This window comes from Episyrphus balteatus, chromosome 2 (assembly GCF_945859705.1).
Source record: "Episyrphus balteatus chromosome 2, idEpiBalt1.1, whole genome shotgun sequence".
In the NCBI taxonomy this organism is placed as follows: domain Eukaryota; kingdom Metazoa; phylum Arthropoda; class Insecta; order Diptera; family Syrphidae; genus Episyrphus; species Episyrphus balteatus.
Window position 1 is genome coordinate 117,687,129 of NC_079135.1, and position 14,589 is coordinate 117,701,717.

General features: G+C 29.6%; 1 protein-coding gene across 1 annotated transcript in view; it reads left to right on the forward strand.

Moving 5' to 3' along the window:
- Positions 1-14,589, forward strand: part of LOC129912460 (frequenin-1) — a 150,670-nt gene that overhangs the window by 21,161 nt on the left and 114,920 nt on the right. Inside the window, exon 2 of the mRNA XM_055990716.1 lies at positions 11,637-11,888. Coding sequence (XP_055846691.1) covers positions 11,825-11,888 — 64 coding nt within the window. The 5' untranslated portion in view covers positions 11,637-11,824. The remainder of the gene's footprint in view (positions 1-11,636; positions 11,889-14,589) is intronic.

Here is a 14,589-nt window from a genome sequence, read left to right on the forward strand (position 1 = left end):
ACAAATATTATACGAATCCAGTAACGAGAGTTAAGTCGTTTCTCTGACTTTTATGTTATGCAACATGTTGCTATATGCTTGCATGCACGAGTAAACATTTTCCTACATTTGAATGGGGAGGAGGTGGTAGTTATTGGTATATGTATGTATTTATGTGCATATGCGGCAAAAAAATACGTTATTTTTGAACTGCACGTAGAAAAGAACTCACCGACTATGAAATGAGCCCTGATGGAACCGAACAAAAAAGGGGCATTTGCAACGCGTTCGAAAGCAACACGGGGGTGGAATAAATCAAAAAGAAGCTACGTGAAAATACCCATCTGGGTTTTTGTATAGGTATGCACGACATTTTATTTTGCTACCTGCATTGACGACGACCGACGAACACTCTCGACAACAAAGCAGTGTTACCAGAATCTTAATATCACGTATATGAGACGTGATGCTTTAATTTTGAAAACATCAGAAAACAAATAAATACTTGTAGCCTAATAAAATATGTAATACCTGTTAAAAGGATTCTTCAAAAAGAGGTCACAAAAATAGAAAAATCTATATTTTTATTTTTTTCAACATCAGATATACGTATGTGACTGTCTTTAAACTTTGCAGTACAACAAATCTTGATACGCATTATTTGCTTATACATTAATGGAATTTAAATTTTTTTAGTAAACAAAATTTCAGAATCAAGTATGTTTAAGAAGTGAGTGAAAGTTACCCTCATTTGATGATTAACAGGGCGCAGAAATATGAGGCCCATGCATATAATTTCTACTTTTTATTTATTGGAACTTATGACCCACTTGAGTTGTAAATAATCCCAATAGATAAAAAGTGGGCGTTATGTCCCACTCACAAAGGATTCACAAGATATACAATTATCTGCTTCCTGGGTGGGACAAAACTACATTATTCGATTTTGGACTTATGTCTCACCTCATCAGGACATAAGTCCATACCAAAACTTCATGAAGTTATGTCCCTAATACCATTTTTAGTCTCAAAGGTATGCAACCAAAGATTTTTTGAGTCCAGATCTCTCAAATGCGAATAAAATAACCCTAAATCAAGTGAAAGGTCTCAAGTCAGAACAGCACAAGTCCATTCCAACTCATTCCGAGAAAAATGCATTTTCAAAATTTGCTATCCATACAGCTTAGAACTAAAGGCACATCATTTATAATTTTTTTTTAGAAAGGTTTAAATTTGTTTTCAAAAATTAATAATGCAATCAGTACATAGTAAATACTACAAGTAGTCATCATTCGTTTATTTTTGACTAAAAGTGGACATGTGCTTTTTTTCCCCTGGACTCTTTATATAGCGTGGCCAATCAGGAGAGTTTTTTTTTTGCATAAAAGGAATCTAAAAAAAAAAAAATTCTGAACCTATGTATGTTTTATTGTTTTCAAGAGTCACCTTTTATGCCTTTTACGAATTCATCTCTTCTGTGGGGCTAATGTCCCAGTCTAAAAAAATATCTGGGACAAATGTCCCAATTGAGTGGAACATAAGCCCAAAATTGAATGTTGGCCGAATTTCCCACTCAAGTGGGGCATAAGCCCTATTAATAAAAAGTGGGCATTATGTCCCTGGGCCTTATCTCCCTGAAAAGGATTTATACAAAAACATAGCTGCTTAAGTGCAGTTTTGGAAAAATAAATGACATATAACAGAAAATTGAAATTGTTAACACAACACTTGTTTTACTGGTTTTCTGTAATCCATTCGATTCTATCTCTCATAGAATACATTTAGATAAACTTTAGTACTTTTTTTTTATAAATGTAGCCATGGCAGGCAGACAGTCCAGACGAACTGTAAGGTATCCGATTTTCTGTCGATTTCGTCTGGTGTACCTCAGGAATCAATATAAGGTCCACTTGTATTCACATTTTTTTTTAACAACGACCTAAGTTTGTAAAACTCATTTTTGTACTTAAAAAATGAACGTAGTTTAAAATTTGGGTATTTAACGATACTGTACTTAATAAATATAAAAGATGTTGTCTGCTTATTTTAACACAAAATTAAAAATGATGGTAACCCTTGACAGTGGTTAGGTACATATGGTTTTGCATTATCCTTTTTTGCTATTATTCAAGTTATTACTGTTCACCACATGCGATTTCATATGGAATATCAGATTAATATCCATAAATTTTTACCCCTTGAACTTTTAACATATACGAATAGTATTCGATATGGGGAACTCTGGAATGGAGGATTGTTATCAAGAGAAAAATCTACATACAGTTTTATAAATGAAGGGGAGGTGTTTGGCGATAATCAACACAATCGCATGAAATTCCATGTCAACTATCAAAATATACGCTTGAATATTAATTCGTAAAGCTTACATGATTTTTTTTTAAATTTTTCTTATTTTTTGTATTTTAATTTAACTTCGAACAATGTTGATATTTTTGTAGTGTTGATATTGAAAATTCATAGGAAACTCTTTTTAATGAAAAAAAAAATGTTTCTTCTGTTATTCAGAAAAGTGAAGGTTGAATTAACGGTCCACTGAAAACTGTGATGTGAAAGTGAACTACCAGTTAACTCAACTATTTCAGTTAGTTAACTCTAAATCAAGTACATGAGTGCCTTTAATTTTCAACCACTCGAATTCGTTAGTCCTTTCCGCGTGCATTCTCTCTTTATAATCTACTAATTGTCTTGATTGGGGTTAAATTTGTTTGAAATTTGAGTTAATTTTAAATTACTCTTAGAGCCAATCCTAAATTAACATAAACATAAAACATTCTTATTATTGAATAAAATCTGTGAAAATATTAAATAACTTTAGAAAAATGTAGTCTTATTGTAAGATAAAGGAGATTAGCATAAAGAAATTGAACGATATTGAACGGATGTACGATATAGTTTCCAAACATAATTTGGGTGGGTTGTCCCTTATTTTTAAATTTTAAGAATACATTTGCAATCAGAAATAAATAAAAACAAAATTACAATTATTTTTTATTAGTCAAATGAAATCAACAGAACTTTAAAGAAAAATTTAGTTCATAAAAACACATTTTTTCCATATCACCGAAATCAAAATAACCAACCTTTTATATGTTTCTTAAAAAGATTTGAGCTGAGTTTTTTAAATAGCGATGTAGAAAATACAAAATGTAAATGTCCGGAAGTTAGGAACAGGTACAAGATATTGTAAATTGCTTTACTGCACTTGTTATATGATTTACTAAAACTCAATTTAGATTTCCTGAGTACATAAAGCAAGTTTTCAGAATCTTGAAACAATATAAATGACGGACTGGAAGAATTTATAACCTCGTTATTAAAGGAAATCTTTGTTGCAGTTGTTGTTTCCTGCTTTTTATCTAATCATATATTTTGGTGGAGTTACATGTTGTTCCATATTGAAAAAAAAAAAAAAAATATAGACGAATTGAATACGTCCTCCTTTTGTGGAAGTCGGTAAAAATGATTATTCTAGGACTATACTTGCCTTATTGCGTGTAATGTTGCAAATATGCTAAAATTTTCGAATTATAAAAAAAAATTCTTGAACCTTTATTAACGGTATCTTCCATACCACTGTTTTTTGTGTTTCTAAATTTCTCGCAAGCGACTAAACAGAAGCGTTAAAATAAACGTAAATTGAGATAGCATTTTTCCATGACATTACGATGGTAGAGAATGCCAAAAAAGTGGGTCCCGGAAGTCCGTCTGTCTGTCTGTATAAGGAGCTACAGCCTAAACGGATGGACCGATTAATGTCAAACTTGGTATGTAGCGTTATTTGGATACTCTCCAGAGGGGTTTTTGGAATAAATTTTTTAGGACCAAAAATAACGGTACCTGTCATATAAAAATTTCGGAAAAGTTTAATTTCTCGAAAATGGCTCCAACGATTTTGTAAAAAAAAATTCAAATGTAAGTTTTAACACAAGGTCAATCTTTTAATGAAAAAAGGTTTTTTTTTGAAAATCAATATTAACGGTACCGAAACTGCTTATTCGATTTCAACGAAAGTTTTTGTGAAGAAGCATTTATATAATTTAAATATAAAACAAAACAAAAATTTGAAAAAAATAATGTTTGGATTTAAAAAAAAAATTTGAAAATTTTTTTTTGAAAAACCAAATTTTCGAAAACGGGGCATTGAATTTTTTTGAAATTTTGTTTTTAGATGTTGATTAGTAATTTCTACAAAATGGCATACCAATTTTATTTTAAAACTTTTTTCCAAAATATTAGGTATTTATAAAAAATTAGTTTTTTTTAAAACGGCTCTAACGATTTTGAAATTTTTTTTCTAAAAATTCATCTTAATATATCAATCAAAACTGAATACTTGTTTTGGAGGGCAATGTGATTTTAGATTTTATTTTATTAAAAAAAAAACGAATTTTATTTTTTTTAAATTTTATTTTTGTACCTATATAGAATGTACCTACAATTTTCCAAAATTCTATATAAAAAGTCTTACAAATTTAAGCAACTTGAACTCTAAGAGCAAGTTCGTGAGACCCAGTCGTTCATTTTTTTTTGAGATTTCAGATGATATAGGAAAAGTGTCGGAGTGTTAACCAAAAATTGAGATACTGAAAAACATTCAATTTCGCAATTTGAAAACAAAGTTCAATTTAGATTAAGTGGTCCAGTAAATGATCCAAATTGCATCAGATGTACACAATATCAACAATAGAGTTGAAATTTCTTGCATTCTGGAAAACATATCGAAAAACATTTCCGTTTCGAAGAAGCTGTAAGTAGAAAGGCTGAAAAACATAATTTTGGTCTTTAGCAAACTACGACCAAAAAATAATCCCAACTTCATTCAGCATTAAGATCAAGGGAGCATTCATTGCCATAGGCACTACAAACATTATCTGCAAAGCGGTAGTTTTCGACTTGAATATTTATTTAAATAAAGATTTAATGTAAATTAAGAATTTTATTGGACCAAGAACTGAGCCTTCAGGCACTCTTTTATGCTGAAATTTTATTAATTTTTTACTCGTAGTGATACATATTTTTTTTAGGTAGGATCTAAACCAGTCACTCATAAAGCTCCTTATACCAGCATTTTTCAGTTTATATAAAATGATTTCAAGGTTTACCGTATGAAAATCTTAAGTGATATTAATACAGTCAAATAAGGTGAAATAAGGGGTAAACCTCGGAATGAGTGCTCATAGAAATTTTTTTTGCTCAATATCTTTGTTTTGGCATTCTATAACATACCTCAAAAGTCTAGAAAAATCTCATGTCGCATGTCGCGATTTTCAAGGTCAAAGCGGAAAATGGAGATTTTCAAAATTAGCAATAATAGACAATGGTATTATATACATATATGAAATATGATACATGATTTCAAGGTATTTTTTAATGCTGATGCTGATTCCAAAAAATCTAAAATCAAGAAAATCTGACGTCTCTGAAAAAGTAATACCTGTTTTTTATCTGCCAACCCATATTATTATAACAGTTGCAAACTAACTACTGAAAAACCCTTAAAAGTTATGGTAGGGGGACCAAATTTTGCATGAAGGTTTTCATATCCATTATCATTAAGAATCAAAACAATACAATGAAAAAAACATTCATATCTATAAAAAATTCGTATTTTTTTGAGAAAAGGGAAAATTTTGGGATATGCACTATAAAACATCCTGGTACAATCTTGGAATTAGTGCTAATAGGCTAATTTTTAAAAATATGTGGTTATGAAGTGCCGCTTTAGTTTTGATAAAATAAATTTCTCATTAAATCACCTAAAACCCACTATATTATCAAAACTATAGAAACTCATCCATTTTTTGAAAACTTTCTGCACTTTATTGCATTCCTTGACATGCCAGAAACACCCTAAAGCTTAATGCCAATTTCCACAGGAATTTCTGCTATAGGATCCACTTACTTGGATAGTTTTCACTGGTGAGATTAAAGTAGAAGCAATCTGAAAAAAAAAAACAAGACAAATACAGCCACGATACATTAACAAATATTTTTCTGTCCTTTCAGTAAGTACAATGTAGGTACCTACATAAGTACCGAACCTCGAAAAAAAAAAAATGAATGTCCTTTGAGAAATCCTTTTCCTCGCCATGTCTTTGCTTTATTGCTGCAAAAAGAGCATCATTTCATTTGAATTGTTATCCCTTTACCAACAACTGCAATAGACTTTGAAAGAAATGTCCTTGTTGCTCTAGCACTCCTTACTTCCTTTATATATGGGCTAATTCACGAGAAAAAACTGTACAAAATGTAAAATTCATGTTGCTGCAAAAATGTCTTAATTTGCCTTTTTTTATTGGATTTCTTTTGCAGGTGCAAAAGAGAAAAAAAAATCGGATGTAAAATCTCTCTGTACAATTTGCAATTTGATGGGGGTATCCTTGAATATGGTCTCAATGAATAAGTGGGTAGTAAGAGAAAAAAGAAGAAAAAAAAACTAGAACACAAATTCGAGACGAAAAATCCACTTGAGAATGACTGTTTTTATATATTTTTTTTCTGTTAACATGAAATTGCTCTCTGGTTGAAATTACAATCACAGTGACACAAGAACGAACAATTTTTCTTTTTCTTACAACTTACAAACAGCAGCAGTATAATCAAAAAACTCTTTTTATTTTTGTGCAGAAGTGTGAGCGTGTTGAACCAACCATCCAACTAACGAATGAAAAACGGGTGTGCTTTATACCCAGTTAAGCTGGCAAAACAGAGAGCGAACACATTTGGAGACACATAATTCTATTTTAATGGTCTTTTTTTTAAGACGCTTTTGTAATTTTTGTATTTTCAAATTATTATGAGACTAACTTTGAAAACGACTTGTTCCCTGGCAGCTATAAAAACAAAATGCTGCTGTGCTTCTATGCAGTTGAAGTATCTAATGCTTGTTTTTTTTTTGTTCATCTTTTGTTTAAATGTTTAAAATTTTCCAAATCATTAAATAAAAATTTCTTGGAACAGATTTCCTAAAGCAGCTTTGAAGATTGCTAGAGAAGTAAAATTGAAAAAAAAAAATTGCAATTTTTAACGTCTTATTTTTTTTTACTTGCTCTATGGGGCAAGTATTGGTTTCGTGTCGAAAAAAAATTTGAGGTTTTAATCAAAACCAACATTACGATGATGGAGAATTCCAAAAAAGTGGGTCTCGCAATTCCGTCCGTGCGTCTGTACGTCTCACTATGGGACCAAACGATGTAAATCATCTCAAAATTCCATAACTTTTTTGTTTCTCAATAATTTTTTTTGAAATTTGGCACAAATATACTACAATGTATATGCTTCAACTTGTAATAAAAATCAGAACTAAAAAAATTATGTATGTATTTATTATAATATTTTCAAAAACAGAAATTATGAAAAATAGCTCAAATTCATCAATTTTTAAAATTCTTATACAAAATTATATTTTAAATCGTTGTAATTTGTGTTAAATATAAGTGAAGTTATCCTATATATAATATATTGATAAGAAAGCAAAAATTAAAAGATTATAAATTAAGAACAAAAGCATACGAATGAAAGATAATATAAAATTCATTGTAGGTAGAATTTATTTTATAAGTAAGAAAAGAAAGAAAAAATGTGAAAGGGATAAGTATCCAAAAAAATAGAGACTAAATCAGAGATACTCAAAAGAGACGAGAAACTTCTGACGTCATACGGGTTTGCCTACAAGCTGCTTTAGACATTTTTGGATAAGTATGCGTGAAAAAATAGACATTTTTGGCTAAGTATGCGTGAAAAATCGTACATTTTTGCTTAGGTGTGCGTAAAAACACCGTGGCTACACTATGTGTGTTTTTCACATTTATTCACGAATACAAGAGAGATTACAACAACACGAAATAAACAAATGGGTTTTGGGGGGTAAAACGTACGAAAGTTTCCCATCTCCTTTGGGTATCTCTGGACTAAATTAACCACTTTCTTAATAAAATCAAAATTATTGTGTATTTTATAAAACTCAAAAAAACAAAAAAGTGTTGAAGAGGAAAAAAGAATTAAAACGAAATAGAATATGAATATAATTTATATTTTATAGAGAAGACTTTTTAAATAAAACAAAAGCTTGAGATAAGAATTAAAATAGCGTAAAAAAATAAAAGTTTGAAAAAATGGGATGAAATAAAATAAACTCAAATCTGCAGATTTTGATTTGCGGCAGAAAATGGGACTTGAAATCCGTTCAGAATGTCAAGCTTGTTTGGAATTCCCTTTATAGGGGATCCCAAAAGTAATAATTTAAAATACATATCTCAAATTCTTACCATTTTCGATTAAATGCACTTCTTGTGAAATTTCGAAAAATTAATTCTTTGAAACAGTATTTTACTTCCCCTGTTCATAATTGATTTTTGTTTTTACAAATAACGTTCACTAAACATTGGTAAATACGAATCAATTATTTAATCAAAACATTATTTATTTTGTTCGCCATATCGCTACAAATTAGTTAGCAGTTTTAATGAAACTCAATTTCTTACTTTTATTTAAGAGCAACAACCTAAAAAATAAATTGTACATTTTAAAACTGGTTTATCATATTTATAGCTTGCCTAGTTATCACAGTTTTCAAAAAAAAGTATAAAAAATTCGGAAATTGAAGTTAGGATGAAAGAAACTGTAAAAAAAAATAACAATAAAAAACATAGGCTTTTGTTGAAACTAATTTGTAGCGAAATAATTTTTTTTTATTTGTCAATTGTTCCTAATTATCAATTATTGTTTTTTTTACAAATCTGTCCCTAAGATTTGTAAAAAAACAAAAATAAATTATGAACAGGGGAAGCAAAATACTGTTTAAAAGTAGGAATTTTTCGAAATTTCACAAGAAGTGCATTTAATGGAAAACCGTAAATATTTGGGATAAACAAGTTACCAAATTTTAAGAGCCCTTTAAATCGCCTATAAGAATATTTCATTTGAATCATTAATTTTGAGATACCCTGTAGATGACAGTAAAAAAAAAATCTGCAAACATTTTTGGAAAATTTTTATTTTATACATTTTTTACCGTAAATCAAAATGGCGCAAATATGCGCAAAATTTTATTTTTATTCCCTAATTTTGAGTAAAATGAGATTCTAAATTCATTCATAACTCGACATCGGCAGCCGTCGGCAAAGGAGAAATCTACAATTGAAAATTAAAGTTGGCCAAATTACTTCCCATTAATTGTTATTTTTTTTAAACAATCAATTTAAAGTACATTCAAAAACAAATAACGGATTTATAAAGAAGAGATTCTAACCTTTTTATTGATATACAACACTTATAAGGTTTCTTCACAAACTTCTGAGAAAACTAAGTTTAAAATGTTTTATAAAATAGGACGAAAAACAATAAAAATTTAAATGTAAGGTTCGAGACTCATTTTAAGTACTTTTATCCAAAATATATTAAAAACAATGTATGCTATCATAATTGCGCACATTTCTATTATGTTAAACAATCATTACTTTTTTGAAATGATCACATTTGTTAAAACCAATTTTGAGATGGTTTTGGTCGTTTGATTCCATTGTGCGTCTGTGCGTCTGTGCGGTTGTGCGTCCATCTGTACACATTTCCACAGCCTAAACGGGTGGACGGATTTTTTTTCAAATTTGATACAGATGATTTTTATGGAATTCTGAAAGTTGGTTTTTTTTTGTTTTTTTTTTTTATATCTCGTTTATAACGTATACCTCCCATACAAAAAAATACGATATTGCGAATTTCTCGAAAACGGCTCTAACGATTTTGATTAAACTTTGTAAACTTAATATTTAAAGCAGTGGAAATAAAACTGCATTTTTATTTTTTCTCAAAAAAGTCAAACAACAAAAAAAAAATGTTCATGCCCTAAATGTCGGCTCTTCCCCAATATCAATTTTTTTTTTAATTAAGAGCCAGCTTTTAAAATCTACAAGTAGACTAACACAAAAGTGCTTTGAACTGCAAGAGCAAGTACGTGCGACCTCAGTCGTGCATTTTATTTTATATAAGCTCAGATTTTATTTCATTTGTCTAGACAAGGCAGATAAATTGATGACAAAATACTTTGTATTGGTAATTATCATAAAAAAAAAAAATTAAACATGATTACTGAATGTAGCATAGCAATGCATATTTTTTTCTTGCTTGAAGGTCAGACACATTTAAGAAGATACAGAGAATTTTTTTAGCTCTCCTAAATTCATTCCGTTTCGAGGTCTTTAAGGTCTAGTTAGCGAAGTGTAGCGGGTGGCATGGAGGATAATATTTATTTGTGTAATAAGTAAGTGTGAATTGTACTGACAACTGTACAACTGACGATTTATTCAAACCTCATAGAAATCTTAGTTTTTGAGCGTTTTTGAGGAAATGTTTAATTTTCGTTTTTGGAGAATTTTTTCACGTCAAAAGGATTTACCAAATCAGATTAAGATAGAATGACTTTTGAAAGTCGTAACAAATCATCAAAAATATCAAAATTTCGAGCATTCAAAGAATTCGTTTTTTTTATCTTTAACAATGTTGCGTTCTTTTCCTGGCTTAAGAAACTTAGGATATTAATTGAATTAAAATATCAAAATCTGAAAAAGTAATAATTTGAACACCATAAAAAATGCTACTTCCCACACGATTTTTTTTTAATTACGACATGGATGTTATCCTTTATTGATTGAGTGGTTATAGATTGTTTTTAACTCTTGCGAAACTTACAAAAAAAATTATGAATTTTTTGTCAATTTCCTTGTAACAAAATTTTGAATTTAAGTGTTAAACAATTTGATAGATACCTACAAGAAAAAAAAAATAATTTTAATATTCTTTTGGTGCGTTGGGAGTAAATTTTAAAGTAATTTGATTTTGAAAATATCGATTTTCTCGACAAAGTTCTAAGTAATGGCCACATACGTTAAAAAAAAATCTAAAAATATCAATGTTTTTTTTTAAATTATGTAATAATTGAATAATTCATTTAATAGGTTTTTAGTATACTGGTTTTTTAAAAGACTCACTGGTTTTTGAGATTTGAATTTTTGATAAACACAAATTTTGGAATATTTTTGCAGCAAATGAAAAATCTCAAACCTTAGAGACTTACAGGAAAAGCAGACAGTAAAACATTTGACATAATTGAATTTCAAAATGATTTTTGGACGAATACCTAATCATTTTTTTCCCCAAATTTTTTGAGCGTTTTCAACCTATGTTATTTTTATCGTTTTTGTTCTGTTGGATTAAAATGATGCCTACCTAATGTTATTATTTATGTTAAAAAGAATTCATAGGTACCATTTTTGGATATTAATTTTGAAAATTTTCTAATAGTTCCTATGGCCAGAACTGAACGAACTTGAAATAAGACTACATTGCACCAGCTTTCCAATACAAAAAGAATTATCAACATTGGTTCACTCAGTCCAAAGTTATGAGGTAACAAACACAAAAAAATAAAAATGAAGAAAAAATCGGAACACTGACTTATCGGAATAAAATTAAATTAAAATGTAAATTAAATTTAAAATTATTTTATATGAACACAACTTCTTATATCATTTAAAAATTTGTGAGCAACTGGTGACACTCTATTTAAATACATTCATACCGACATAAAAATGTTATAATTCAAATCTAATTATTATTTTTTTCTTTTTTTGTCATTTCAGATCTAAAATAAAATAGTGTTCTTGTGGTAAAGTGTTATAAGTGCCAAAAAAAAGTAAAAAATCTATAACAAAATATATATCATTTCATATAAAAGAAGTGTCTAAAAGGGTTCTTTATACACTTACAACCCAAATAATATAAATAGCAAAATACTCATTTCAATTGGCAGCATCATCCACCTATAAATATGGGCAAGAAAAATTCCAAATTGAAGCAGGATACCATCGATCGGCTTACCACAGATACTTACTGTAAGTATTACACATAAATTTACAAACTCTCACAAAACTTAACTTTGTATATATATACGAAAAATTTATTGCTTCGTTTGTTTTACCAAACAAACTATACAACTACTATACTGAAGGCAACCATGTCATACAGCAGAGCAGAGAACAGGATAAAATAACTACTTGTTCCTAATTTCAGAAGCAACCATCATAATCGTTTCGTAATGTGTGTTTGTGTGTGTGTTAGTGAGTGAATGAATAGGTACATATTGAATTTCGATGAGTATACATTTTCATTTTCTTGGCAAAGCTATGTCAGGTTCATAAAATAACGATGGTTTACAGGGTGTACAGTTTTTACTGTTTGGGTCATAATTTTCAAAAATTTTAGGAAAAAAAAATGTTACGCATACGCCATAGTGACCGTGAACATTTTGTATATCAACGAAATAGGTCCTTTTTTACTATTATTTCGCTACAAAAAATTGTCTCTATTTTTTAAAGCTTAGAATTGATAGTTCACTATGGCGTATGCGTAACATTTTTTTCTATGCATTTTTTTTTAAACGTAAAAACTTTCCTATATCAAGTCAAATATATACCTTATCAAAATGTACTGTATACGGTCTTTTATTTGTATTCAGGTCTCGCTTAAAATCGTTCACTTAAATTGAGAACACCCTATTTTTAGAAATAAATAAATTTACCGAAGCAAAGTTAGTTGAAGATAGCCCATAAAACACCTGCAAATACATAATACATTCCAATGCATAGACCCCTCCACTATCACCCACATCTACACCATACCCATCAGAACACACCCAATACCCCCTCTCCACCTTATATCGATATGCAGGTGAATTTTATCCTTGAACTTTGTGCGGTTGTGGCTGGTAATTTTAATTTTGTCCCCACATTCTTTATCTTCTAAATGTATATCTTCGTCGTTCTGTGTGTTGTGTGCCGACAGACATTCGAATTTATTGATCAAATGTTGGCAGTTTTTTGCTTTTTAGCTTTCCCCTGCTTTCTTTCTTGCGGCTCTAGAGTGTCGTTCGACTCGTCCAGCAATCGATGATGTTTGGTCGATTTAATTCCAGGGTCCTCCAGCGCAGAGGGTTCAAACTGCTGTCGAAGTACTTTCTTTGACGGTGATAGGAGGGGGGGGGGGGGGAAATAGAGAAAAGCCTTTTGTGAAAATGCCATCACGTCATCGCATCGGTGCTCAAGAGTAGATGGAATTCCTGGTCAATGTTTTTCGATTTCTTTGAATTGTTTTTTTTTCTGTTTTTTTTTTTTTGTAATTTTAACTCTTGGTGAAGTGCCTGTCTTTTTCTCTTTATGGCTTTGTTGATTTTGGCCTAAAGCCATTCATGATCTTATTTGGAAGAAATTGCCTCAGCATCTTTGCTGGGTGTCCTGAATTTTCATTCTCTCTAAGGGGTGTGAGTGAGTGTAGACTGTGGAGTAAGTAAAGTATAAGTTGCGACGAAAAGACACTAAATATTTATGCTCCTTTGGGTTCGTTGTTTTTGTTTTTTTTATTTTTCTTATAAATTGAATGAATGGAAATAAAAATAAAATTTTCATATTGATTTCCTCGAAGAAAAACAAAAAAAAAAAATTGTTAAATGGTTTTACCATTCTTCAACGTTGTCGTCGTTGTAGTAACCGTGTCGTCTTCGTCCTTACTAAATTTTGGTTGGTATACCTTTTTATATTAGGTTTCTTATGACTTAAGGGTAGAAATCGTAAAAAAGGATTCACATCGAAAAAATATTGTATTTGTCAGTTGAAAAACGAAACAAATTGATCTTTTTTTATGGTCCATTTTATTTTTTTTTTTTTTTTTTGGGTAATTGTTTTTGAGTGACAATATTTAGATACGAATTGATATTGAAAACGGATTTAATAAGTCACTCCATTTAGTTATTGGGAAAAAGAAGGTTTGTTTCTATATAAAGGGACGTGTCGTCGTTGACAAGAAAGAAAACAACCCTTAAATACAAAATTTGAATTCGTTCGTTCGTTCGAAATTTGTTTAATTTGTAACGAATATTGTTTGATTAATTTATTCAATTTTTCGGAGAGAAAATTATAGCCTCCAATTGAAAAAATCACAATATTGATATTGATTCTTATTTTTTTGTGTGCTTATGATATCGATCTTAATTTTTGGAAGAATTATTTCGAAAAGTGGCGAAAAACTTACAGTGGGAACAATATTCACTTTAGTAAAGTGGTCGTTTCCATGCAAGGCGGAAATCTATATTCGAAAAAAAAATTGTGGTTTTCATTCCCTAACAATGAGAAATTTAATCACAATTTCTTCTAGAAGAAGTTAAATAGAAGATAAAAATGGGGTGATGCTCATTTTGAAATTTAGTTTCATTTAGATTAAGATTCTGAAAATGACGAAATGCATAAAAAGGATTATCAGGATTTTAACTCTTTTCAGGTCCCCGTTACACTCAGCAAACAGCCAACAATGTCAACAGACCGATTTCAATTAAAATTTTTCTACAAAAAAAATTAAGGAAAAATTAAAAAAAAAATATTTTTTGAAGAATCAATTTTTTGAAAAATAGCGTTCAGGTACCAAGAAATTTTATTTTTTAGATCCAATTTGAAATGGAAATAAAACCAATTCATGGAGTCGAAGTAGTTTATTAAACACAGTACTTTTTAATTTTTTATTTTTAATAATGGTAAAGCAAAACAG